Source organism: Chionomys nivalis, chromosome 10 (assembly GCF_950005125.1).
Source record: "Chionomys nivalis chromosome 10, mChiNiv1.1, whole genome shotgun sequence".
NCBI lineage: Eukaryota > Metazoa > Chordata > Mammalia > Rodentia > Cricetidae > Chionomys > Chionomys nivalis.
In genome coordinates this window covers 56676317-56702033 of record NC_080095.1, presented here as the reverse complement: position 1 = coordinate 56702033, position 25717 = coordinate 56676317, and the positions used below count along the sequence as shown (strand labels likewise).

General features: G+C 35.0%; 1 protein-coding gene across 1 annotated transcript in view; it reads right to left on the bottom strand.

Annotated features, from left to right (window-relative positions):
* Mdga2 (MAM domain containing glycosylphosphatidylinositol anchor 2) overlaps positions 1–25717 on the bottom strand; it is a 713503-nt gene that overhangs the window by 233308 nt on the left and 454478 nt on the right. Inside the window, exons 4-5 of the mRNA XM_057782716.1 lie at positions 17676–17872; positions 3504–3636 (exon numbers count right to left, since the gene is read on the bottom strand). Of these exons, the coding sequence (XP_057638699.1) occupies positions 3504–3636; positions 17676–17872 (330 nt within the window). The remainder of the gene's footprint in view (positions 1–3503; positions 3637–17675; positions 17873–25717) is intronic.

Sequence of the window (25717 nt, the reverse complement as noted above, 5' to 3'; positions counted from 1 at the left end):
ATCACATTCCTTTCTGGATGTAACCCACTTTTAAGGAAGGCATCTTAATTATGTAATTTTTATAAATGCTAAGGCTGTGTAGACTAAATCAAGGAATCTATATAATTAAGTGAAATTAGCCCCACCTGTCTTGTTTCTTTATAGGCTTCTTCATCACCTCTTAGGTACAAAACATGTTTTTCATCCTAATATAGGTAACCTACTTAATTCTTAGTTGCCATTGAAATCATGAGATATCAACATATAAGTGCTTGAATACATTAAAATAAATGAAAAATTTATCGTAATTCCTATGCACCCTTATGTTGTAGTATATTTTAAATAATTTCTTAGTTATCATAATTATGATCATTTCAAAATACACATATATTTATTGAGATTATAAATTTACAAATCTAAGTGGATTATTTCAGTCAACTATGAGAAATGAAATTGTACCAATAGTTTACCAGAAAAGGACTAATGAAATGTTTCTTCAAAATGAGATTAAAATCATCAGTCTCTGGAATCAGCTACAGGACTGTGTCACTTGGTCAGTATAAGTGACCAGGATAAATAAAAATGTTACTTTATAATTTCTATATAATGTGGTATGAATGATCATTACAGGGTTAGGAAAATTAAGATAAATGCAATATATACTGTGACAAGACATGTTTTTATAGTATGTCATCACTGGGGATGAAAAAAATACTGAATATTTTCCTTAACTTGATTTGGACTTGAACTGCAATGCTAATTCATTCTGAGAAAGTCAAGACAACCCATTTCTGGGTAATGTGGAGATGATTATGACCTTTCAAATGATTCTTGGTAAATGCATTAGCAACTTGATTTCTTTAACAAAAGCTCATCCATACAGAATGGAATGAGTTCATTAAAATACTATGATAACAATGACATTATCTTATCATCCAAAACAATAATTTAAACTTATTTCAAATTCTATATTCCTAGGTCTCACAGCAAAATCCTGCTTCAACAGGTATAGAATGGACCCAGTATTGTACTCACGTTGAAACTGCTTTGCTATAAGAACTCTGAATGACAACTATCAATGAAGCTATTGTTTCTATATTAGCTCATTCTGCCATTTGAGTATTGTATAAGCAGGCCTTCAGGTTGATCCTCATTAACAAGTTCAAATGACCACAGGGATTTTCGTCAAAAGTTTGTTCATAGTAAATTTATAACTTGTCTGTTGTTTGTTCTCTACTAGGACTAAAATCTCCAAAATTCTTTTTTAAAAGTGGATTTGTTACAGAGGACATTAACCAGAACTATTGCAACATTCATAATATACTTTTTATCTTTTTAAAGTGTGCATATATTTCATAATACGTTGCAAAACAGAGGTTTCCTATTTTGTGTACCCCTCCCCCAGTTTCCAACAGAATACCTGATGATATTGATTATGTCCCTTATTTTCGTGCTTCTCTTTCATGTCAGAAGAACAGTAAATGGGGCTTATTGTTTTACATATCCACTTGCGTGAAAATGGTCTGAGCTGAGTTACTCCTGATACACTTTGGAAGCTACCATGATTTCATGTAACTGAAATGCACAGACCTTCCAAAATCTGAGCACAGCCAGATGGGAAGGAGGCATACATGAATGGTCTGACCTCTCAAAGGTCAGGCAAATGATGTGTCTGATTGTAGCTATTGGAAGCCTTAAACAAGTACCATAACCCCAGTCTTTTCCCACAGTTTCAATACTCATTTGTAATAAATACCAATATAAGGTGATCTACACAAACATGATTTATAAAGAAGAAGCTTATCATTTGTTTTCTGCTTAGTCATATACTTTAGTGTGGGGGGGAAATTACAGAATGCTGAAAGTTTCAACGGAATATTTGTAATATGGAAAAACCATGCCCCTATAAAAGCAGTAGCCATTGCTCTTATTATTATTAACAGTCATTCTAGCCAGAAGCCTAAAACATAAAAGAGAGAGAAAAAAAAACTAGCTGCTTCAATGGGCTTTAGGGATTCTGTCACTTTCCACTCTAATATTATTGATGAAGTAAGACATCATATTTGTATCTAATAAAACACTCTGACTTCAACTTGAATTTCTTTTCAGTAACTCAAAGCAAACTAAAGTTCTGGTCATCCTAAATAACTCTTCAAGCATAAGACCCGTCAGTCTTCACCAACTCATGAATTGTGAAGTAGCAAATCTCTAGACTTTGGCAACAAAGTTTAATTTTTGATGTTTTGGTCCTTAAACAGTTTTTATGTCCATGGTACGTCTGAAACATTTTCTATGAAGTATTTTATACCCTTATTAGTTAGTAAAGCTGATTTTTTTCATTGCACATTATTTTTACATTTGCCTCGACTGATTTTCACCCTGTGGTTAATACAGCATTTTCTACTGTAAGGCCATTTAGCCAATATTCCTTCACATAGCAATTCTGACACACAGTAGGATCTCAAAAAATATTGAGGAATGCCAGGCGGTGGTGGCGCACGCCTTTAATCCCAGCACTTGGGAGGCAGAGATAGGCGGATCTCTGTGAGTTCGAGACCAGCCTGGTCTACAAGAGCTAGTTCCAGGACAGGCTCCAAAACCACAGAGAAACCCTGTCTCGAAAAAAACCAAAAAAAAAAAATAATAATAATAATAATATTGAGGAATAAATAAAAGAATAAAAGAATAGTCATTTCAAGGTTTAGCAACTTGTTTGAACAGATGAAAATGAACGGGACAGATACAAAACAAAAGTACAAATGTACTTTGGAAACTATTTTTATAAAATCTTAAACTCAAATCTCTTCACTAAATAAGTTGGCTGGAATTTGCTGATCAGTTCTTGGCTGGGAGAAGAAACAATGTATTTTCTAGATGTTTTAGACATATCAACACGTTAATTCTTTCTTGTACAAAAGAACTCTCCTGATTAAACCTGCTTGAATTTACCCATTAAAATTTTAATTTAAAAAATAGCAAAAAAGAGTCTTATTTAGCTTTGTAACCATAATATATTTTCAGCGAATAAGATGGTAAAGTTTTATATGAAAAATTCAATGTTCCTCAAAACTTTCTTTAAATGGCACATAGGCTAATTTGTAAAACTTATGACTACAATATTTTAAAATATTAGATTTTCTTTATTCCATATATAGTAACATCACACAGTCTCTTTGTGTTACTTTTCTTTTTTTTTTTTTTTTTTTTTTTTTTGTTTTTCGAGACAGGGTTTCTCTGTGGTTTTGGAGCCTGTCCTGGAACTAGCTCTTGTAGACCAGGCTGGTCTCGAACTCACAGAGATCCGCCTGCCTCTGCCTCCCAAGTGCTGGGATTAAAGGCGTGCGCCACCACTGCCCGGCCTTTGTGTTACTTTTCCATGTTTAGAGGTATGTCAAACATTTCTGGGGGGAAAATTATGACTCTCTTCATCTGTAGCCATCAACTGGCCTAAAAGAAGGTTAAAAAGATTTCTAAAAAACTAGTTTCAGAAAACACACATACAAAATACAGTGAGAATTCCGTACCTGTTTTATTGGAAAGTCTAAATGATACCATCTTGTCTGGAATATTACATACATTCCTCACTGAAGCAATGCAGCTGTAGTTAGCATAGTCCTGAGGTCGAAGATTCTTTAGCTTTAAGATCTTTGTTTCACCCTGAAAAGATAGAAGAGGCCATCAGCAAAGACCAGTGGTAACCAGAAAGAATGAATTGACACGTGCTATAGAGATTTGCATTGGTACGGATCTTGGTTTATTGATACAAATTTGAGGTCAATTTTGTTATATGTATATATATATATTTCTGCTCTTGATTAAGGTATTGTGAATGTATAATTAAGAAATATAGGTAAATAGATATTCATCTATAATAGTCCAGCTTGTAGTCATGTTAGTTAGATTTTCTAGATATACAGAGTATTTCAGATAGTTAGGTATTCTTCAAGTCTTTCAGAAACCTTCAGAATATGGCATTTAAAATGTTTTAAATATAACCCCAGCAGCAAAGACACTGAGAGAAACAACTAATAAATGAGACCTCCTGAAACTGAAAAGCTTCTGTAAAGCAAAGGATATGGTCAACATGACAAAATGACAGCCTACAGAATGGTAAAAGATCTTCACTAGCCCCACATCAGAGAGAGATCTGATCTCCAAAATATACAAAGAACTCAAGAAATTTGTCATCAAAAGAACACATAATCCAATTTTAAATAATGAGGTACAGACCTAAACAGAGAACTCTCAACAGAGGAATCTAAAATGGCTGAAAGACACTTAAGGCAAAGTTCAACATCCTTAGTCATCAGAGAAATGCAAATCAAAACAACACTGAGATTCCATCTTACACCTGTAAGAATGGCCAAGATCTAAAACACTGATGACAATTTATGCTGTAGAGGTTGTGGGGAAAAGGGAACACTCCTGCGTTTGCTGGTAGGAATGCAAGCTGGTACACCGCCTTTGGATGTCAGTGTGGTGATTGCTCAGAAAATTGGGAAACAACATTCCTCAAGACCCAGTAATACCACTTTTGGGTATATATGAAAGGATGCTCAGTTTTGCCACAAGGACATGTGCTCAACTATGTTCCTAGCAGCATTGTTTGTCATAGCCAGAACGTGGAAACAACCTAACTGCCTTTTGACTGAAGAATGGATAAGGAAAATGTGATACATTTACACAATGGAGTACTACACAGCAGAAAAAATAACAACATCTTAAACTTTGCAGGAAAATGGATGGAACTAGAAAACATTATTTTGAGCGAGGTAACCCAGACAAAGAAAGACAATTATTGCATATACTCACTCATAGGTGGTTTTGAAACATAAAGCAAAGAAAACCAGTCTACAAAACACAATCCCAGAGAACTTAGACAACAATGAGGATACTAAGACTCACATAGATCTAATCTACATGGGAAGTAGAAAAAGACAAGATCTCCTGAGTAAATTGGGAGCATGAGAACCTTGGGGGAGAGTTGTAGGGGAGGGGAAAGGCAAGGAGGGGAGCAGAGACAAATGTGGAGCTCAATAAAAATCAATAAAAATATACACAAGTTAGGACAAAAAATTGTTTTAAGAAGTTAGGACTTTTCGTAATAGGGAGACTTATCTGCTCCTGGCAGCACCAATCTACATCAAGAGGATGATGGGCTTCGAAGAGGCTCCTTTGGAGTTGGTTAGCCATGGGGGCAACAAATTGCTCTTTCCTGGACTGTCTGATGAACTGGACATGCAGGACCCACAGAGAAATGACTGCTGAACTTGCCTAAATGTGAGACTGTCCTTCGGGGTTCCTGCTTCATCAAAGAGTCTGACAGACATTCTGAAAGATGCAGAAGAAAGTGACTGACAAACTGCCAATATAGGCAGAACTGTCTTTGAAATTTACTGCTTTGTGGAAAAGTCTGCCAGATACTATGGGCCTGTAGGCAGAAGATGGATGCCCTAATAGTACAGAAGAACTTTGGGTGACTGTTCAGGCAACGAGATGTCTCTGTTAATTCTAGAGTTTTGAATAATACACTTCTTGTTTACTTAGATAATCTTATGTCCTTCTTATGTCTTTGATGGAATTGAAGAATTTATAGTTATAGGTATAGTAACTGTAATACTTACTTGATACCTGTTTTGTTTTATGTAATTTTAATATGTTAAAATTAAAATATTCCTTTTTATTTAAACAGAAAAGAGGAGGTGAAGAGGGATTCTTCTCTGTATGCTGTGAATATCATTGCTTAATAAAGAAACCATCTTGGGCCTGTTCAGGGAATAGAGGTAGGCAGGAAAAACTAAACTGAATGCTGGGAGAAGGAAGGCAGAGTTTAGAGAGAAGCCATGTAGCCCCACCAGAAACAGATGCTCTGAAACCTTGCTGGTAGGTCACAACCTCGTAGTGATGCACAGATTACTGGAGATGGGTTAAATTAATATTTAAGATTTAGCCAATAAGAAGCAAGAGCTAATGGGCCAAGTAGTCATTTAAATAATATAGTTTCTGTGTGATTATTTTAGGGGTCTGAGCAGCTGAGAACTAACTTACAGCCTCCTTTCAATACCATTGTAAGGTATTAAGTCATATTATTAGCAGAACATGTCCTAAATGAAAAAAGAATCACCATACTTAAGCATGATACTGGAATACGTCTCGAGGTAAAATATAAAAGATAAAAATGAAAATTCATAATGTTTTCTTGGCACACTTGCTTCCTGGGGAGGAAAGCCTACTTCTGGCAGTACTGATGCAAATTATCATGCAAAGTTCTGAACAGTACATTTAATAATTGAGTTTATTCAACAAACACGGCAGTCTATGCAGACTTCAGCAGGAAACACTATACCAAAAAGGCTTCTGAAGAAGAGCCAACAAATGAAATGCTGGTTTTAGAACAAATTGGAGAGGAAAATCTAATTTTAGATCATTAGTCTTATATACATAAATATTTGGTGTAGATGGAGCCACAGCAGATGCCAGATTCAACCTGGGCTGGAGGAAGTTTTCTGATGTTCTCGATTCTTACTGTCTTTGCTGTTTGTTTTGATTCAGAAGCTCAGGGGCAACTCTTCCAATTTGGAGTGGTGCAGACCTCTCTAACTCAGAAATGATCAGAATACCAAAGAATTCCTGCTGAGAAGGGCTGTAGAAACATTGGATGAAACTGTGCAAGTGTAAAGAGAATAAACATCTATAGTGGAAAAGCTTCTCCTGCTTGGTCCAGGCTAGAGTCCTTAAAATTCTCTAATCTAGTAAAAATTTCCCCTCTCTCCCCTTAAAATACTTCCTCCGTTAAGGAATGTAGTTTTTATGACAAAATAGCATGATTTAATGACTTCCTAAGTGGGAGAATTTTCACAATATGAATTTTCCCATTTCAGATATTACATTGTGACTGGCAATGTGTTGTTGTTGTTTATCTTTGCTTGGCATAAATCACATCATTAATTCTGTAAAATCACCATCCACCCAATATTCCAGTGTGGACTGAAGTACTTACTCTTTGGCTTAACACAGAAAGCCCAAGTAAGCCTCTTACCCAGACATGGATTGTTGTAAGAGGAGTGGGCTGTGTCCAACCTCCCAGCTAGCTTAACCCCTGAAATAACGACACAGAAACTGTATTAATTAAATTACTGCCAGGCCCATTATATCTAGCCTCTTCTTGAACAATTCTCACATCCTGATCTAACCCATTTCCACCAATCTGTATATCACCACAAGGTCGTGGCTTACAGGGAAAGATCCTAAACAGCGTCAGTCTCAGACAGGAGTTTCAGGGCATCTGCTACATTGCCCTTCTTCCTAGCATTCTGTTCTGTCTTCCCCACCTACCTGAGTTCCGCCCTATCAGATAGGCCAAGGCAGTTTCTTTATTCAACCAATGAAAGCAACACAAATACAGAAGGACCTCCTACACCAAGAGATGTTCAGCCTGGCTTTCCTCAAATGGGATAGGGCTCTACAACAGTGCACAGAGCATTGTGCTAACAATCCTTCCATTTGCATCCAATTTTAATTTTAAACAAGTTACACATATAACCCTTTCCTCAGCTAAATAAGCAAAGCTCTATTTTATGCTTCATATTGTGAAATAATCATTGCAATAATGAACACTACTATCACCTCACATAATTGCCACATTTTTTCACTTTTCTAAAAGAATGAAGTCTAATCACTCTGCTTCCATGCTAAGTCATGTGAATTATTTGCCTTGTCTTAAGAAAGACTTTGCATTGATTTTTTAAAACAAAGATCTTGCACAAGCATATATAGAAATCAATATAGTTTTATAATATAAACATGTTCACTTGTGACACAGAGCTGTAACGCTCCAAACATAAGATGCCTTCAAAAGATGTGTTCAGCTGCGCAGAAAGAAAACTTTACACTTCAATTAGTTGACCCGGGTTACTTTTTAAAATTTACATTTATTTATTTATTTATTTATTTATTTATTTATTTATTTATTTATTTGTGTGAGGAAGCAAGAGAGATAGAGAAATAGAAGAAAGGAACAAAGGAAGGAAAGAAGGGTGTGTATATGTATTTATGTGTGTTTAAATGTGAGGTTGTGTGTGTATAAAGGTCTCCAGACAACTTGCAAGACTCTGGTATCACCTGTTACCATTTAAAGCCTGGTGTTAAAACTCAGATCATCAGACCTGGCAGCAAAGACTGCTCAGCAGTCACCCCATCAGTCCTTAACTCCCTTTCCTAAGATATTAACTGCTCAGATATCTTTACTTTTTTTACTCATGGAAACAGGTAATAGGGTCACCTAGGACTCCAGCTCCACTGCTAACATCACTTTGTCCCAGTGCCTTAGGTGGCGTTTTGTGTTACTGAATTTCTACTGCAAGCTCTACTGTTCTATCCATCTCATTAGTTCAGAAAGTCCTTCAGCTCCTTTGTCGGCCACTACCCAAAATTTTGCCTCAACATGTGCTTTTGATGCTTCACAGAAATTGAAAGCGTAACATATCCTAAAATGAACTTGATATCCTCTAAACCAATGTTTTATCCCTTAATAACACATCTTAGGCTTCATTAACTTTTCATGCACATATTCAGAATCTCCTTCAGCTAGCTCTTTTGTTGGCATTTAAACATGTTCCATTTCAAAGTATTTTTTTTTACTTATTTTCAATTATAATATGGTGACAGTTCATTCAACCGACAAACTCTTAAATGAATGTGGCAGACTTCGAGGATGTATGGGAACAAATAGACATTTGAACTATTTTCTCAGCATTAGTGATGTATACTTGAGAAATAACAATTATGTTTTTAAAGTGTACAATTGTTTGTTTTCTTAGACTTATACATTATGACATAGGGCATAACCAAGCTAACTGAATGTCTATCCCTTTACAGAGTTGTTATTTTCATTGTTTTTAATCTCTTAGCTATAAATATCATCTATCTATTGGCTATCTATCTATAATTTTTATATAAAAGCTATCATTTTTATATCTATCATCTACTAATATATATAGAGAGAAGAGAGAGGGAGAGATTAGCTATATAGCCTAGGCTAGCTGGGAACAATCTTTCTGATCAAGGTTTCTCTATAGGTATATGCTACCAGGGTTACTTTTTTTTTTAAATATGAAATCAGCTCCTTCCACCTACATGCTAAATTACATGAATAGTTTAGTGTTGCTTTAACAAATAAACACATCATGTCTCTATTCATTTCATCATCTCATATCCTAAGTTTCATCCATTGTCCTCTTTTCATGGTCTATTTACCTATTGCTTATTCAATAGTTACCCATTCCTTAATTCGATCTATTCCTTGGAAGCAAACACTCTTTACTGCTCTAAAAAGTAGCTCTATGCTTGTTTCCTCCTGTTGGAAGAATCCTTCCAAATGAGTTATGTTTCTGTTTCATGCTATTATTTTTATATTCTTTTGAGCAATGGATTTAACTTTTCTAGATTCCCTTGCCTTGCCACTAAAGTCCTAAGTGCAAGAATCATGTTAGACCATCTCTCTCAATACTGTATCATGAGGGCAATCACAGAATTAGCACAGAAAATGCACTTTAGAATTAATAATTCTTTAAAATTCAAATTGTCATATCCATCTACCTTTCAGTTCATTTGGTTTTGCTTGATATTCATTGTGTATGCAGAATTTTCTGCCTGGCTGGCACCTGTTCTGAATTCAATAGATGTTAATGAAATATCACTTAGACACCAAACACATGTTAACAAAAGGCCTCAGTTACACACAATCAGACCATATTTGTGTGTACAATAAAAAGCATTATTCTCTTGTAAAAACTTATCTAGATTACATTGATTAAAAAATAGAAAGGAAAGAAAATTTCATTAAAGAGAAAAATATCAAAATCAAGTGAAACTTTAATCTTACCAAAGAAATAAATATAAATCAACAGAAATATAAGTGGTATGTTGCTGTATGTAGCTGTATAACATATAACAAAAAATAGTATAAATGTACGAAATTAAATATATATATTTATAATTTTATATGAAATGGCTTTAAATTCTAAATGGTAACAAAGTCTAAGTTTCTCTAAGAGTTTTAATTATATGAAACCAATATTCTAAAGCCAGTCATATAATAATAGCTCTCAAATATATTTAAAGTTTGGAAAAGTTTGACTTAGTTCCATAATTAATGACAAAAAAAATGATTCAACACAGAGTTAATTATACTTCATAAGGATATACTCAGTGAGACATTATCTTTAATTCATATTAATCTGGTTACTACTTTCTCAAGAGTCTACTGAAATTAACCCCACTAATACAATTATGATATTTTATTTTATTAATATACAGTAAGCCATATCATTTTATGTAACCATACCTTTCTGTTTCTCCACACATTTTAGATGGTCTTTTACAGTCCCCAATGTGTACATATTTATAATTATAAAAATCTAATTCCTTCTAAGTGATTTTTCAGTTCATTGTCTATGATACAAATTAAATCTGCAATCTTGTACAAGTACACGTCTAATGAAATCTCACCATTATCCCAATATGAATTAGCACCAATGTATAGACACACAATAAATCGCTAATTCAAGAGAAAAAGATATCACACTTGAAAAATCATCAATAATATTACTAAATTCTAGCTCTTTCTAGTTTTTTGTTGTTTGGTTGGTTTGTTGTTTATAACATTCTTTTGTCCTTTTGCTTGAAATGTTTGATATTGGGGTATTGTTGCAATTTATTTTCTTTTCCGCTCTTGATAAGTACTGGTTCTCTAATGTTTTTTCCTTAGAGTTGCTTAATGACTTCTATTTTTAAGGTACTATTTCAGACACACACACATAAAACACTTCATCCTTGACCAATAAGGAGTAAGTAGAAGTTGACTTTTCTGTTTCCTACCATATTTGATTTTCTTTCTCCCTGGATTCCCTTGTCTTTTTCCTTGCATCACAACTTCCATGCCCCTCCCTGAATGTCTCAACTCTGTTCTCATCTCAGGTTCTTTGGTAACTGCCTGAAGCTGAATTTCTAGACCATATCAATTCCACAAACTCACTTTCACACTTGGTTAGTCACTCTATATCCTCTGATTCACTTTCTTTTGGGCTGTTGTTACTGTCCCAGAGACCATCACTAGTATGTTCTCTGTTACTCAGACTCAGAATTTAAGCCATCATCCATTCTTCATGGTTATCATTCCCAAGAAAATGATAAATGTGCTTTTGACTCATTCTTTTTTTTTAATTGACTGCCTCCAAAGATAAGATGCTCCATTTCTAAATCTCACAAACCATTGATTTACCATACACTGATTTATTCTGATTCAGGTAATGTTCTGCCTACTCTAGATAATCCTTTACCCAAATCATTCTGTATTCTACCACTACTCCCCCTCTCATCATGCTTTTATATGCTACAAAATAATGAACACCTCTTCTTTATTGAAAGTCCATTTCAGATAAAACTTATTTCATTAACTGAGGCTTTAGGCCATCTAAACAAAATTATATTCATTCCTCAAATAAACTCTATTACCATAAAATTAGTTTCATCACATTTTGGGGGAGACTTTTTGAAATCTAGTATTTTGCTACTAAATGAAACTTTCATCTAATAATTTTTTTCTTTATTATCTGAAGTACAGTTTTTTAAACTTATTGTTTTAAAGCCCAGTAAGACATCACCAATTAAAGTTGAATTATCTTTCTTTTGAACAATTTTTGTTTCTGTATACTATGACATCTGTTTAAAACCCACTACATGGTGCTTTGTTGTGGATTTCCAGTGAACATGTTGGTTTATGTTTCTTACATGAGGTCCTAAGGACCACAAGGGAAATAGTATTCTGTATCTCTTATGACATATAGGGTCCTGAATATTCATTAGTTTTTTTTTTTAAAAAAAATCTGTTGCTTAAAATGTGGATTTTACAATCCAAAAATATATTTCTCAAGAAATATAACTCTAATAAGTAAAACATTTTCAAATATAAATCTCAAGGGGATGGATGTCTGTATTATAAAACGAGTACAAAAATTAAATAGCAAAATAGACCAACAACCCCTCCAAAATAAAAGCCACAAATAATTTCATTTAAAAATGATCTGTATAGTAAAATAAGTGTCCTTCAAAAGAAGACTCACAAATAGCCAAGAGATATACAAAAGGATTTTCAGCATCATTGGTCATAATAAGAATATAATTAAGAAATCATTACAGATTAATAATAGTCAAATTTGTAGTCATGTTAGTTAGGTTTTCTAGATGTACAGAAATATATTTCAGATGGATAGGTATTCTTCAAACCTTTCGAAGACTAAAAGAATATGGCATTGAAAATGTTTTAAGTACAAAGGCTTTTCATTACAATGAGACATATCTGCTCCTGGCAGCACCAGTCTACTTCCAGAGGATGATAGGTATCAAAGAGGCTCCTTATGGAGTTTGTTAGCTGTTTGGGCAAGAAACAGCTCTTGCCTGGACGACTTGATGTTATGCTGTATGAACTGGACATGCAGGAGTCATAGAAAAATTACTGTTAAACTTGCTTAAAGGGGAACAATCCTTCAGGGTTTTTGCCTTATGAAAGAGTCTGACAGACATTTTGCATCATATAGAAGAAAGTGACTGACAAACTGTTAATATAGGTAAAAGAGTCTTTCAAATTTCTGGCTTCATGGAACAGTCTGCCAGAAACTATGGACCTCATAGGCTGAAGATGGATGCCCCAATGTTACAGAAGAAGTTTGAGTGACTGTTCAGGCAGTGAGGTATCTCTATCAATTCTCGAGTTTTGGAAGTTGCTTACAATGCACTTCCTGCTAACTTAGGGAATATTATATTCTTCTGGAGTCTTTGATGGAGTTGAAGAATAGATAGAATTATAGTTTTCCTCAGTTATGATAAAAGTTAAAGTATATATAAATATTATAACTGTAAATGTTGCAGATATTTATTTTTATGTGCAATTTTATATGTTAAATTTAAAACCTTTTTTTTATTTAGACAGAAAAACAGAGATGATGTGAGATTTTCCTCTGTATGATATGAACATGTTTTATTACCAATGGTTATTTAAAAAGCTGTTTTGGTCAAAGGCTTAGTAGAGTAAAACCAGGTGGAAAATCCAAACAGAGATATAGAAAGTAGGTGGAGTCAAAGAAATGCCATGTAACTGCCAAAGAAGAAAAATGCCAGCTACCAACCAGAACCTTACCGTAGGCCACAGTTTTGTGGATATACAGAGATTAATAGAAATGGTTTAATTTAAGATGTAAGCGTTAGCTAGAAATACACCTAAACTATTGGCCTAACAGTGTTGCAATTAATATAGTTTCTGTATTATTATTCATGTCTGGGTGGCTGGGAAATGAACGAGCAATCTCAGCTTAGCTTACAGGCTGTTCCAATGCCGACTTTCTAAAGTAAAAACCAAAAATAACTATTACCTGAAATGATATTTTAAGTTATTTTCAAAACAGAGTAGACCTCTAAAAATATTGTTTCATATATAATTTACATATATACTATCCTGAGCTACTGGGCAAAGTATACTTCCCAATTTATATTACTTCATAATTCAAATATATTACAAACATACAGATACATATAAACACATGATTTTTTCCCTTTCACTGTTAAGTGAGTAGAGATTTGAATTATTCCTCTTAAACTTATTATGTGACTGAGATTTCACATTGGCCTCAAAAAATAATCGCTGATTTGATTTTGGATATAATAAGTGCAAGAAACTATAAATAAGAATTTGTTACTCAAGAGGATTGTGAAATAAATATTCAGTTCAAATTGATGCTGTTATTAGCCTGTATGCATAGGCACACAAGATAGAGTCATTTCATCATGTCTAAAATTATTTTTATTAAAATAAGACATTATTGAGTAGCATTAATGTTGAAAATCTAATATCTTTCACAGAAGTTTAATTTCCTAACATAAAAAGTATATGAACTTTCATCCGATTCCTTATCCAGCATTGTCCCAGAATGCCCTCCCATCTTCACAATGAACTCTTTCCCACATAGAGAAATTACTGCGTAGTCTATCTCAGGTAGAGAATAACATTAGGGAGTCACTTAGCTTCATTATTATTTCTGATACTACAGTGTCATTTCCATGCTGGTATACCATTTTGTTAGCTTCCATTTTAACTTATTTTTGCTTTTCGTTGTACTATAATCCTCTTTCCCTTAACTCCTTCCTTATACATCAACCATGTTAGGAAGAGGGATTGTTGCCTTAACACTTCTACATTTGGCAAACATCTTCCCATACCCCGCACATGGCAGATTAAGGTTACCTTTCTTTATTTATAAATTACAGGAGTCCTAGACAATAGAGTTAAAGAACTCTACAGTGGTTTTTCTTTGTTCTCCACAATGGAAGCTAAATTTAACTGCTACTGCGACAGTATTGGGAGATGGGACCTTTGCAGGCCAGTTACATTAATGTCTAAGTCCTCATATATAAAGTTATTTCTTTACTTTAGGAGAATGCATATCAATCACAAGAGTGACTTTGTGCTTCTTTTGTGTTCCTCATTCTTTTACATTGTAACTAGAATGTCCTTGATAGGTGCTATCACCTTAATGTTGAACTTTCTCGTATCTAAAATTGTGAGAAGTATATTTTTAAATAGAATGCACAGTTTGTTGTTATAAGATCAGAGCATGAATTAAGACATACTTTAACATAAAACTTGTTAATATTTAAAGATTGTTAACCATAAAATATTCTTAGCAGTCAATGGAAAAATGTCTGTAGGAGATAATAGAAGGAAGATACATATATGATGACAAAAAAGAATAACAACATGAAAGAACACACTTATCCCCCAAAGAAAATATTAACTTAGGTAATATTTTAAGTCTATAACATATAATAGTTCTAACTCGAAAGCAATATTGAGAGATAGATAAATAATTGGTGGTCTTATCATACCACAAAGTTCTGTACAATTAGAGTATACATTTTTTTCACCTTCTAATGCTGAGAAAAATAGCTCGATAAATTTGTAAATTAAAACTAACAAAATGTTATCATAGTAAAATAAGTAAGCTTAATTAATTACATTTCTTTCCATTACAAGATGGCTCCAAAATCATAGTACTTTCAATTTTCTTTCCGCAATTGACAGCTACAAATGAGGTTGTTAGTGACTGTTCGGCAGACTTGTAGATAAAAATTTCTCCTTATCACTTTTTTTTCTGTATTGTGAACATGCATTTGAAAGTTAGAATTAGACCCAAATGTCTCAATCTACTCTAATTTCATCAATTAGCATAATTTTGAAGAAATAGATTAGTTTGCAACTCCTCATTTGTAAAGTCATATAAAACTATTATTTGCCACAGGATCAATCCTCCATAATCTTTGGATTCAAGCAGAGTTTCAAAAATGGTAGTCCAGGGTTCAAATAAAGACACCTGACAGTGGCAGCTGCTGTTCTCTAAAGAGTGTGTGTGCACATTCTGTTTTCTACAGGACTCATCAGACCTTAGCTCATTCTCCCAGGCAGAGTCACAGAGTCTCTTTGCCATATTAGTTTCAGCAGTGATTAGTTTCAGGCTTTGTGATGCCTACAGTAAAGCAAACAAGTATGACCTAGTCAAGAACAAAACCCATAACCTTCCATTTGAATACATGGCTTAAGTCAGCTCAGTATGGGGTATTTCTTCAAAAGAAATTTTATAGAACCTATTTGGTTGGACTAAATTATATGTGCATACAAGTGTATGTGTACACATATGTATGCAGTTTAAATGAAGCTATAATAATTAGCTATAATAATTAGAGATAATAATACTCCCTCTCTCCAAGACTAAGAAAAATCTATAGATTTTTTTTTTCTCAATAGACTAAGAAAAATCTCAGTACTAGACATGATAAACCTCTTTTCCAGTTTTTGGTCAGAGGCCTCCAAGATATTCCCCAGACAACATAGGTTATTTCTGTTTCTCATGGTTTCTCCCAGGAAATTAAATATAGGTCTCTATTATTAAAGACTCAATGTACTTTGGACACAGAACTATGAGGAATTTAGCTAGGTCTCATTGGAAAGCGTCTTTCTAGCTAGCTTTCATAGGATATGAAATTACTATGTAATCTACCAAGGGAGAAAACAACCAGTAGTCCTATTCAGGTGTGACACCGATAAGCCAGAATAATGACCACTATGGCAAGATATCCATAAAAGAACAATTGTGGCATTCATAAGTTGGGAATAATTAATAATTGTCTACTTCCTTATCATAAATGGTAACTGAAACAGCCAACTACTCTGAACTAGTGAGGTCATAGATCTTTGAGAAGAATTTTCCACTGCCACCTAATTAAACCACTAAAGTTTCCAACTTCATTCTAAATGCTTATACCCACCAATATGTATAGTTTAAAGAAGCATCTCTTTGAAGCAGATAGAGACCATTACAGAAAACCACAGCTGGTTAAAATGCAGAGAACTACTGACATGGGGTACTTAGTCCCAGTTGATACCTCTACAACTCAACACTCACACCTAAGGTTCATGGAACCCGTGGAAGAAGGACAGAGAGAGTCAGAGGTAGAAGAAGTCAGCTGTGAGCTGTATCTCAGAAATGAAAGGCATTTGGGGAATCTAAATGCCCCTCAACTGAAGAATAGATAAGGAAAATGTGGTACATTTACACAATGGAGTATTACACAGCAAAAAAAAATGACATCTTGAAATTTTCAGTATCTAGAAAATATCATAATGAGTGAGGTAACCTGGACCCAGAAAAATGAATATCATATGTACTCACTGATAAGTGGCTTATAGACATAAAACAAAGAAAATCCAGCCTACAGTTCATAATCCCAGAGAACCTAGACAACAAAGAGGACCCTAAGAGAAACATACATGGATCTAATCTACATGGCAAGTAGAAACAGACATGATCTCTTGAGTAAATTGTGAGCATGGGAGTCATGGGAAAGGGTAGAAGGGAATGGGAAAGGAATGTAAGAAAGCAGAGAAAAATATATAGCTCAATAAAAGCAATAAAAAAGAAATGAAAGGCAAGCTATTCCCCTGATTTGACATGGATGTCTACACAACACCCAAACAAAGAGAACAATAATAGATATGCTAATGTAGAAGAGGGAAATTTCATTGGCCCCACACTCAGGTAAGAGGAAAAGGCAATTAATGAGTTGTGGGAGAGGGAGAATTCAACTTCTACAGTGGTAAGTCTCCTGATTAGTTATCCAATGTCAAGTGTTCAACCCTGAAAACATAAACATACAAGCAACACTACACAGGCACAACATGTATTTATGAACATATAGATTGGTGTGTTTATCTATGCATGTGTGTGTGTGTGTATGTGTGTGAATAACCATAGTGATTAAAGAAAAAGGCATAATTTAAGTTTGTCATTACAAGTAGGAAAATTATATTTGTTGCTTTAAGATGTTTTCAATCAAATTTATCAGTGAAGTGTATAGGCATGGTATTAAAAAAAACACTGAGGAAAACATATGGATGAGGAAATATGACTTCAGGAACCAGCATTTCAAATTTAACTATCACTTATAAAACTAGTTGTCTTTTATATCTTGGTGTCCTGGTCTTTCATTTAAACATATATTGTTTTATAAAAGAGTAGATAAGGAGAATAATCTTCTCAAATATCTATAATTTTGTTGTTAGGGTAGGAACAGTGTTCCTAATCTCTTACCTGGGTAAAGAAGGGCTCATAAATCTCCACTCCTTTGTCAGATCCTTGAAGCAACACCTCTTGGCCACGTCTCCAGCTGTAGCGCACAGGCGGGTTGGAATTTGCCACGCATCTGAGAAACACTGTTCTCTCATAGTAAAATTGTTCTTTAGCTTCACCTATGCTTTGATGAACAGTTACTACTGGATCATCCAAGTCTAGAAAAAATAAAAATAAGCAAGGGACAACATTACAATATGCACAGCTTCTAAACTATTGCAAACTTATGCCCTGAACAATGATGTAAGCTTCTACTGATGATGGTGCTATGAGTGTATGATTAAGCTTAGCAAACTCAGTAACAAAGAAATTTTCAACATAAAATCTTAAAATTTGACTGCTTCTTCAGATTTGTTAAGATAGTACAGAAGTTCTTACATTTTTTTTTCAGTTATCTTGCCAGAAGTCACTTAGGTAAGTTTTCATGAAATGGAACAAAATTTAAATGGCCATCCCTGAAAATACACAGTACTAATATTATATGTACTCAGTTAAGTTATATTTAGGAACACACACCTATGTACATACATTAATTGTTATTGCATGAATGAATATATTCAATTAAAAACAATAAATGAGAAAAGAAGCCATGAGTTTGAAAGAGAGTGGGGAAGGTTATATGGGAGGCTTTGAACAGAAGAAAGCAAAGGGAAAAACATTGTTATTAAAATAAAATCTCAAAAAGGTTGAGAGACAGAGAGAGAGAGAGAGAGAGAGAGAGAGAGAGAGAGAGATCAAAACACTAAAACTGAACTCAAGTCAGCATAGTCTCTTAGGAATGATGCAAGCCCTTGCTATTAATGACCATCACAACACACTTAGCATTCTTTCAGCTGTATAACTTTGAGGGACTATTTAACTTTAGTGATCTTCCTTGTCCGTAAAATGATATTATATTATTCAGGTGATCTGAGGATGAATAAATGAGAGAGCTCATAAAACATGGGCATTTGTATAGAGAACGGCTACTGAGTTTTTTTTTTTTTTTTTTTTTTGGTTAATCTTGTATTCAGTCACTTCACTGAAAGTGTTTATGAGCTGTAGGAGTCCCCTCGTAGAATTTTTTGAGTCCCTTCTGTTTATTATCACATCATCTGCTGATAGTAATAGTTACGTTGATTTTTTCCTTTCCAATATATATCCCCTAGGTCTTCTTCAATTGCCTTATTGCTCTAGCTAGAACGTCAAGTATTACATTGAATATATTTGAGAGAGTACAAAACCTTATCTTGTTCCTAATTTTAGTGTTGCTGCTTTGGGTTTCTCTCCATTCAGTTTGATGTTGGCTATAGGCTTGCTATAAACTGCCTTTATTATGTTGAGGTATTTTCCTTTTATCCTTACTCTATTCTTTCTAAGACATTTATCATGAAGGGGATTAGATTTTGTCAAAGACTTTTCAGCATCTACTGACGTGATCACCTTTTTTTTTCTATCAGTTTATTTATACAGTGGATTAATGTGAAATTCCTCTCTGTATGGTGTGAATACCATTGGTTATTAAAGAAACTGCCTTGGTCTGTTGATAGGAACTAGGTGGGGAACACCAAACTAAATGCTGGGAGAAAGAAGTTGGATTCAGACACATGAACTTTATCCAGTAAGCCACAGCCTCGTGGCAATAAACAGATTGATGAAGATGGGTTCATTTAAGATATGAATTAGTCAGAAATATGCTTAAGCTATTGTCCAAACAACATTGCAAATAATATAGTTTTTGTGTGGATATTTCAGGGCTGAGAAGCTGGGAACAAACAAGCAGCCTCCTACAACAGTGGATTATATTGACTGATTTTCTTACATTGAACCATCCCAGCATCTCTGGAATAAAGCCTACTTGATCATGGATGTCTTCTTGGATTTGGTTTGTGAGTAATCATTGATTATTATTGCATTTATGTTCATGAGAGAAACTGGTCTGTAATTCTCTTTCTTTCGTTACTTTGGGAATAAGTGTTACTGAGACATCATAAAATAAATTTGGTATTTTCCCTTTTATTTATATTATGCAGATAATTTGAGGCTAAGAAAAAGATAACACAATTGACATCTCATGCTGGCAAGGATGTGGAGGAAGGGGAACACTCTACCATTACTGATGGGAAAGCAAACTTGCATAGCCATTATGGAAATCAATATGGAAGTTCTTCAGGAAGATGGGACTTTATCTATGTCTAGATTCAGCTATACCACTCTTGGGCATATACCTAAAGGATACTCCATCCTGTCACAAGGACACTTTCTCATCTATGTTCATAGCAACTTTACTTATAATAGCCAGAAACTGGAAACAACCCAGATGTCCTTCAATAGAAGAATGGATAAGAAAAATGTGGTACATTTACACAACGGGTGTCATGAAATTGGCATACAAATGGTTTAAACTAGAAAAACTCATCCTAAGTGAGGTAACCTAGATCCAGAAAGACAAACATGGTATGTACTCATTCATAAGTGGATATTATCTGTTAAGTAAAAATTAATCATGCTATAATCACCAGACCTGGAGAGGCTAAATAAAAAGGAGGGATCAAGGTCTTATGTACAAATCTCCCTGGGAAGGGAAATAGAATAGATTTTGCAAGTGAACTGGGGGGTAGTTGGGGATGGGAATCACAGGGACCAGGTAGAGTGTTGGGGGGAGAGAATACTGAGAGAGATGACCTGAGTTGTCAGGTATTGGGCAGTGATGTGGAAACCTAGTGCAGTGGAAATATCCTGAATCTTATGAGTGGAGATTAGTGATGACTTCTAGTAAGCCTGAACCAGCCATCTTCTATAACAAGGGAAGATCCAATGGAGGGATTAAGACAATAACTCAGCCTCAGAACCATTGATCTATAATTAGTCCTCCCTGCAGGATGTATTGGGATAATGGTGGCACAGAACTTCTGGGAGGGTTAGATCTTGGGGACCCCCCCAAGGAAGAGGCAGATGAAGAATTGTAAGACCCAAAGGGGTCAAGGACACTATAAGAACATGACCCACAGAATCAACTAAGCAGGGCTAAGAGGGGTTCGTAGAATGAAGCAGCAGTCCCGGAGCTGGCATGGGTCTGTGCTGGGACCTCTGCATATATGTTATGATTGTTTAGCTTGGTGTTCTTGTGGGACTCCTAACAGTGGGGGTGGGGGTGTCTCTGACACTTTTGCCTACTCTTGGGACCCTTTTCCTCCTATTGGGATGTCTTGTACAGTCTTGATATGAAGGTTTATGACTTTTCTTACTGTAATATTTTATTCCATATTTGGTTGAAATTCCTGATAGGCTTGTTCTTTTCTGAAAGGAATGGGAGGAGGAGTAAATCTGGGGAGAGGGGGAGTGGGGGAAGCAACTGGGGAGAGGGGGAGTGGGGGAAGCAACTGGGAAGAGTGAAGAGAGGGAAAACTGCAATTGGGATGCAATATTTGAGAGAAGAATTAATTAAAAAAAACATGGGCACACAGTAAACAGTCAACACAATATAGCCTTTACTATCAATATATATCAGTTAGTATTAGGGTCTTTTCTTAATAACTGCCATTGATTCCATGGTTTTTACAGCCAATATCTCATGACCCTATATGCTCTCAACTCATTATGAATAAGTACAAATGAGGCATTTGGCCATTTGTTCTGGCTATCAAAGACTCCAGATGACAAGTGAAATCCTGGAGAAAAGCTACGGTGTGTACATATGCATAATAAAGAAGGATGTGAACATATAGGATACGTCATGTTTAGAAAGTCACAGCTCCTAAGGAAAGATTCGTTAGATATATAAAATAATAAAAAAAACAATGCTACTAGTGAAGTTATGGCTAGTGATGGAGGGGGAAAAAAGAAGGCAGAATGTAAAATTCCCCAATTTCATCTTTTAAAAAATGTGAATAACATGACATTCCTACTTTGATTTCTTGTTTTGCAACGTTCTAAGGTTTTCTCTTAGATTTCTTCCAACATTAGCATCTTTTCACAGCTACCTCACACACCTCTAATTTTAGTACTGTAGATTTACAGAACAACTGCTGCTTTCTGTGAAAGATTAAGGACTGTCAGATCAAACTCACTCTGCTGTCCATGCAGACTCTGTGCTGTCTGATCTTAACCAGTTGGGATTCTGGGGATTCCCAATCCTATGAAATATTCACATAATAATTAGCTCTTCACATAAACCTAATCCAGCAGCAGACTGGTGAACTGAATTCATTTTAGTCACTTGAATAAGAAAGTAGGTGTATGTGATTGTGCACATTTTCTTTTCTTGCTTATTAAAAACCTTTCCCTCAGAATTGTGCGGTAACCACAGGCTGATGACATAACCATGGCGGCTCCTCAGACTCTGAAGAGTTAATACCTTTATTGTTTTCCTTTTTTATCATTGTGATGAAATACACTAACAAAAGTCACTTAAGAGAGTTTACAGTTCCAGACAGGACACTGTTCAACATGGAGCATGAATGTGTGGTTTTCGTGACTCATAGAAAGCAAACTGATGACATTTCATTCAGTCATGGTAAGTAGAGACAGACTAAGAAGTGAGATGAGGCTCTAATATATAAAACTGGAAAAGCTTGACCCTAGTGATATAGTTCCTCCAGAAAGTCTCAACCTCTTAAAACTACCACAACTTCCCTGAGCAGTGCCATCAGCTGGGAACAAGTGTTCAAATACAGGAGCCTAAGGGGACATTGATATCCAAACCTAAATAATAGGGTTATCGTTTCTAGTACCCCTTTCAGATGTATTCCTAGGTCTTTTCTTGTTTGGGGGTGATGTGATCAGTCTCAGATTGCAATGACCTAGATCTGAACACCCATTTATACATCCATTATCCTGGTCTGCATGCAATTTGGGTCATGGGTCACTAGCCTTCTAAGAATTTAATCTTGGAATAACAGCTTTCTAAATAGTCTATTGGCAGAATTTCTATTGGAAAAACCCATGAATTTTTTTCTCTTTAAAGTGAAAATCAGCAATCCTGAGTAAGATATATGTAAGCAAATCAAATATTAGAAGTAGGTTATAAATACTTATGCATATGTAAGTATATATGTGTATTCTGAATGTATGCTGTGTATACATATTGTTTAAGTAATACAATATATCACTTTGATATATCTTAATATATATTTGGGTAATTATTCTCTTTAATTTATAACTTACATACTACTAAATACTGAATAAGAGTATTTTTCATAGGTAGGTGTCAGAAATAAGAAACGAGGAGATATGCTGATATAGTAAGTGTACTGGGTAACACCTTCTAAACCAACATTGGGGTTCAATTAATTCTTTTTTCCCACCAGGATATAGGATCTTTGAAAGCACAAGCACTGTTTGAATTGCAATGATTCCTAGAAAGGGAGTTTGTTGATGAGCATTAGCTGCAATACTTTCAGCAGCAAGAAAAATAAGAGCTGCGATCCTGAGCAGGAAATTTGGCTTTCAATTAAAATAATTACTCAGACCTACATGTGAGATATAATGGCTCTAGCCGAGAAAGGCTAGGATTCTGGGTAGTCTCATTTCCTGGAAGAAATTTCTGCAAGAACCTATGGTGTAATCATATCCATCATGTCCTTGTAATATTATATCTCAAGAACCCTCACACCTTGGCCTCATATATTGTATTACATGGGCACCTTTCCTAGTGTGGTCACTAGAGCTTTTATGCAGAGGAAGTAGAGATTTTGGTCACCATACCTTTCTCAGTCATGCTTGATGAGTTGCTTTATTTACCACCAAATATGAAAAAGAGAAGCCAAAAAAATTCTCCCTGGGATAAGTGAGCATTCCTCACATTCTGAATTGCTTTCTTGCCATGTCTTACTTCTGTGAAATGTATATTCTGTCTGTTCAGGACAGTGCCTCTTCTTATGTGTTGTTTCTTGATACAGCAGGCTAAAGTAACTAATGGCCACAGCTTAGAGATTAATGGGATTCTTCCTGTGTCATTTAATAAAAGTTTTTCCTTTTCTGGGAACTGGGCCTCAAAATTGGCAAAATCTAGCATTGTGGGAAGAGAAGTATCGATATCAGTGGGTCACTGGATGTGATGGTAGTAAGTGAGGTCCCCCATTGTTTCTTAGACCCATGAATCCATAAGAAAATATCATACAATTATGATCAGTGATTGGGAATTTCACTACTGTCTAGAAAAAGCACCTTCTCCTCACTGGATTCTATCTTTAAATTTACGTTGACATTTCAAAAGGTCATTCTATCCTTCTACAAAGCCAGCATTTCCAGGTAATGTGGGATATACTGTGACAAGATAATACTATGACAACACTCACACTGAAAAATTTTGTATGTCCATAGCAACACTGACCCTGCAAGTGGTATATCTAAAATGTGCCAAGGTCTCCTTTCCCCAGCATATTGTTTTGCAAGTAAATGGATGCATGTTCTTCCTAGAAAGAATTGGGTGACTGGCTCATCATGAAAATAGTCGGGGTGATGCCGCAGAGTATTTCAGTTGCACACTGAGTCAATATAAGCACATTGTGAAATTACCTCAGGAAGCATAGCTTTTTTTTTCTAATTGTCCATATTCAGCCTTTTAATTATACATATTTAATATATTTTAACCATATATACTGTATAATAATGAGTGGTTATCTACTTACTTGTTTCCCAGGGATAATATATCCTAAGAATCTCCACATTTTTTGTGAGACTAGATTGCTGAATGCATTCCAATTAGCTATTAATGTAGACGAGTATACTCATCCAGCCTGGGCCAGTTAAGCACTATCATTTGAAATCTATGACTTTGAGAAATTGTCATGCCCACTAATCATGCAAAATCCAATTATATATTAGTATCTTATTCCATCAACATTGTCTAGAAAGAACTATGAGCAATGAGATGCTCAATGATGTCTATGACTCACTTATGAGTGTATTCTTACTGCTTTAGTCAGTGGAGCATCCTCTATACATTTATACAGAATAGGGTCAGGTACTATTATTTCTGGACCTTATCTGCCATTCACCTTGGCAAGCCCATAAATCTGTTTTTATATATTTTTAATACTCTGCTTTGCAATGCTGGCAGTTTCACCTCACTCAGTAGGAACCGTATCTTCCCCACTGCCTCCAAAGGCGGTAAGAGCTCGTCATGCCAGAGAGCTCACATGTCAATAAGCTTTTAGTTTTCAATCTCACTTGATCGCCTCTGTCCACAAGCTCATTCAATTTTATTCTCCATCACATTTAATTCATAGTCTTAGGATCTCATTTCATACACACTGAAATTACTCCTGCTCCATTCTTCATGAATCACAGTTTTCTTTTTCCCTCTCTCATTTAAAAACATAGCAGTTTAAATGAAAAGTAATTTTATTGTTGGTTTGTACATTTGTTTCTTTCCTTATTTGAGACAGGATTCTGATACTTTATAGAGCCTCAGCTGGCCTGCATCTTTTTGTGTAGACCAGAGTGACTTGTGTTGTACAGCAAAACTCTATCTGCTTCTGAGTGCTAAGATTGCAGGTGACCATTTCCTTATCTGGAAAAGTGATGCCATAGAGCGACTATACACAGTTATCTTCTTGTCGTGATTGAAAGCAGACAATATATTCTGATCAGTATCTATTTCCTTAAAGTCAAGAATTTTCTGTATCATTTTAAAGAAGAAGGACATTGGAGTTCCTGCAAGGAACAGGCGACTTCCCTAAAGCCTAGACTGCTTAAGGAAATCTAGGGTTTCCGAATTTTTGACTTCAAAAATTGCCAGCTTGACATTCTACGTTAAACAGAGTTTTCTCTCTCGTCTGACCCTCTACTATGCTTCCAAATAGAAATCTCTTCATATTTTGTTACTTACTCTCCCTACTCTCAAGTAGTGATTAATCATGAAGTCATCCTTTCATGAAGTTTTTGAGCATAGCATGATTGGAGTGCAGAAGAAACTGATTCCATTATTCTTAGAATTATTTCTTTCCCCTGAATTCCTCCTGAGAGATTGTGCTCATGGTGTTTTACTTTCCACTGATGTCCCTCCTCTCCACAGGTGA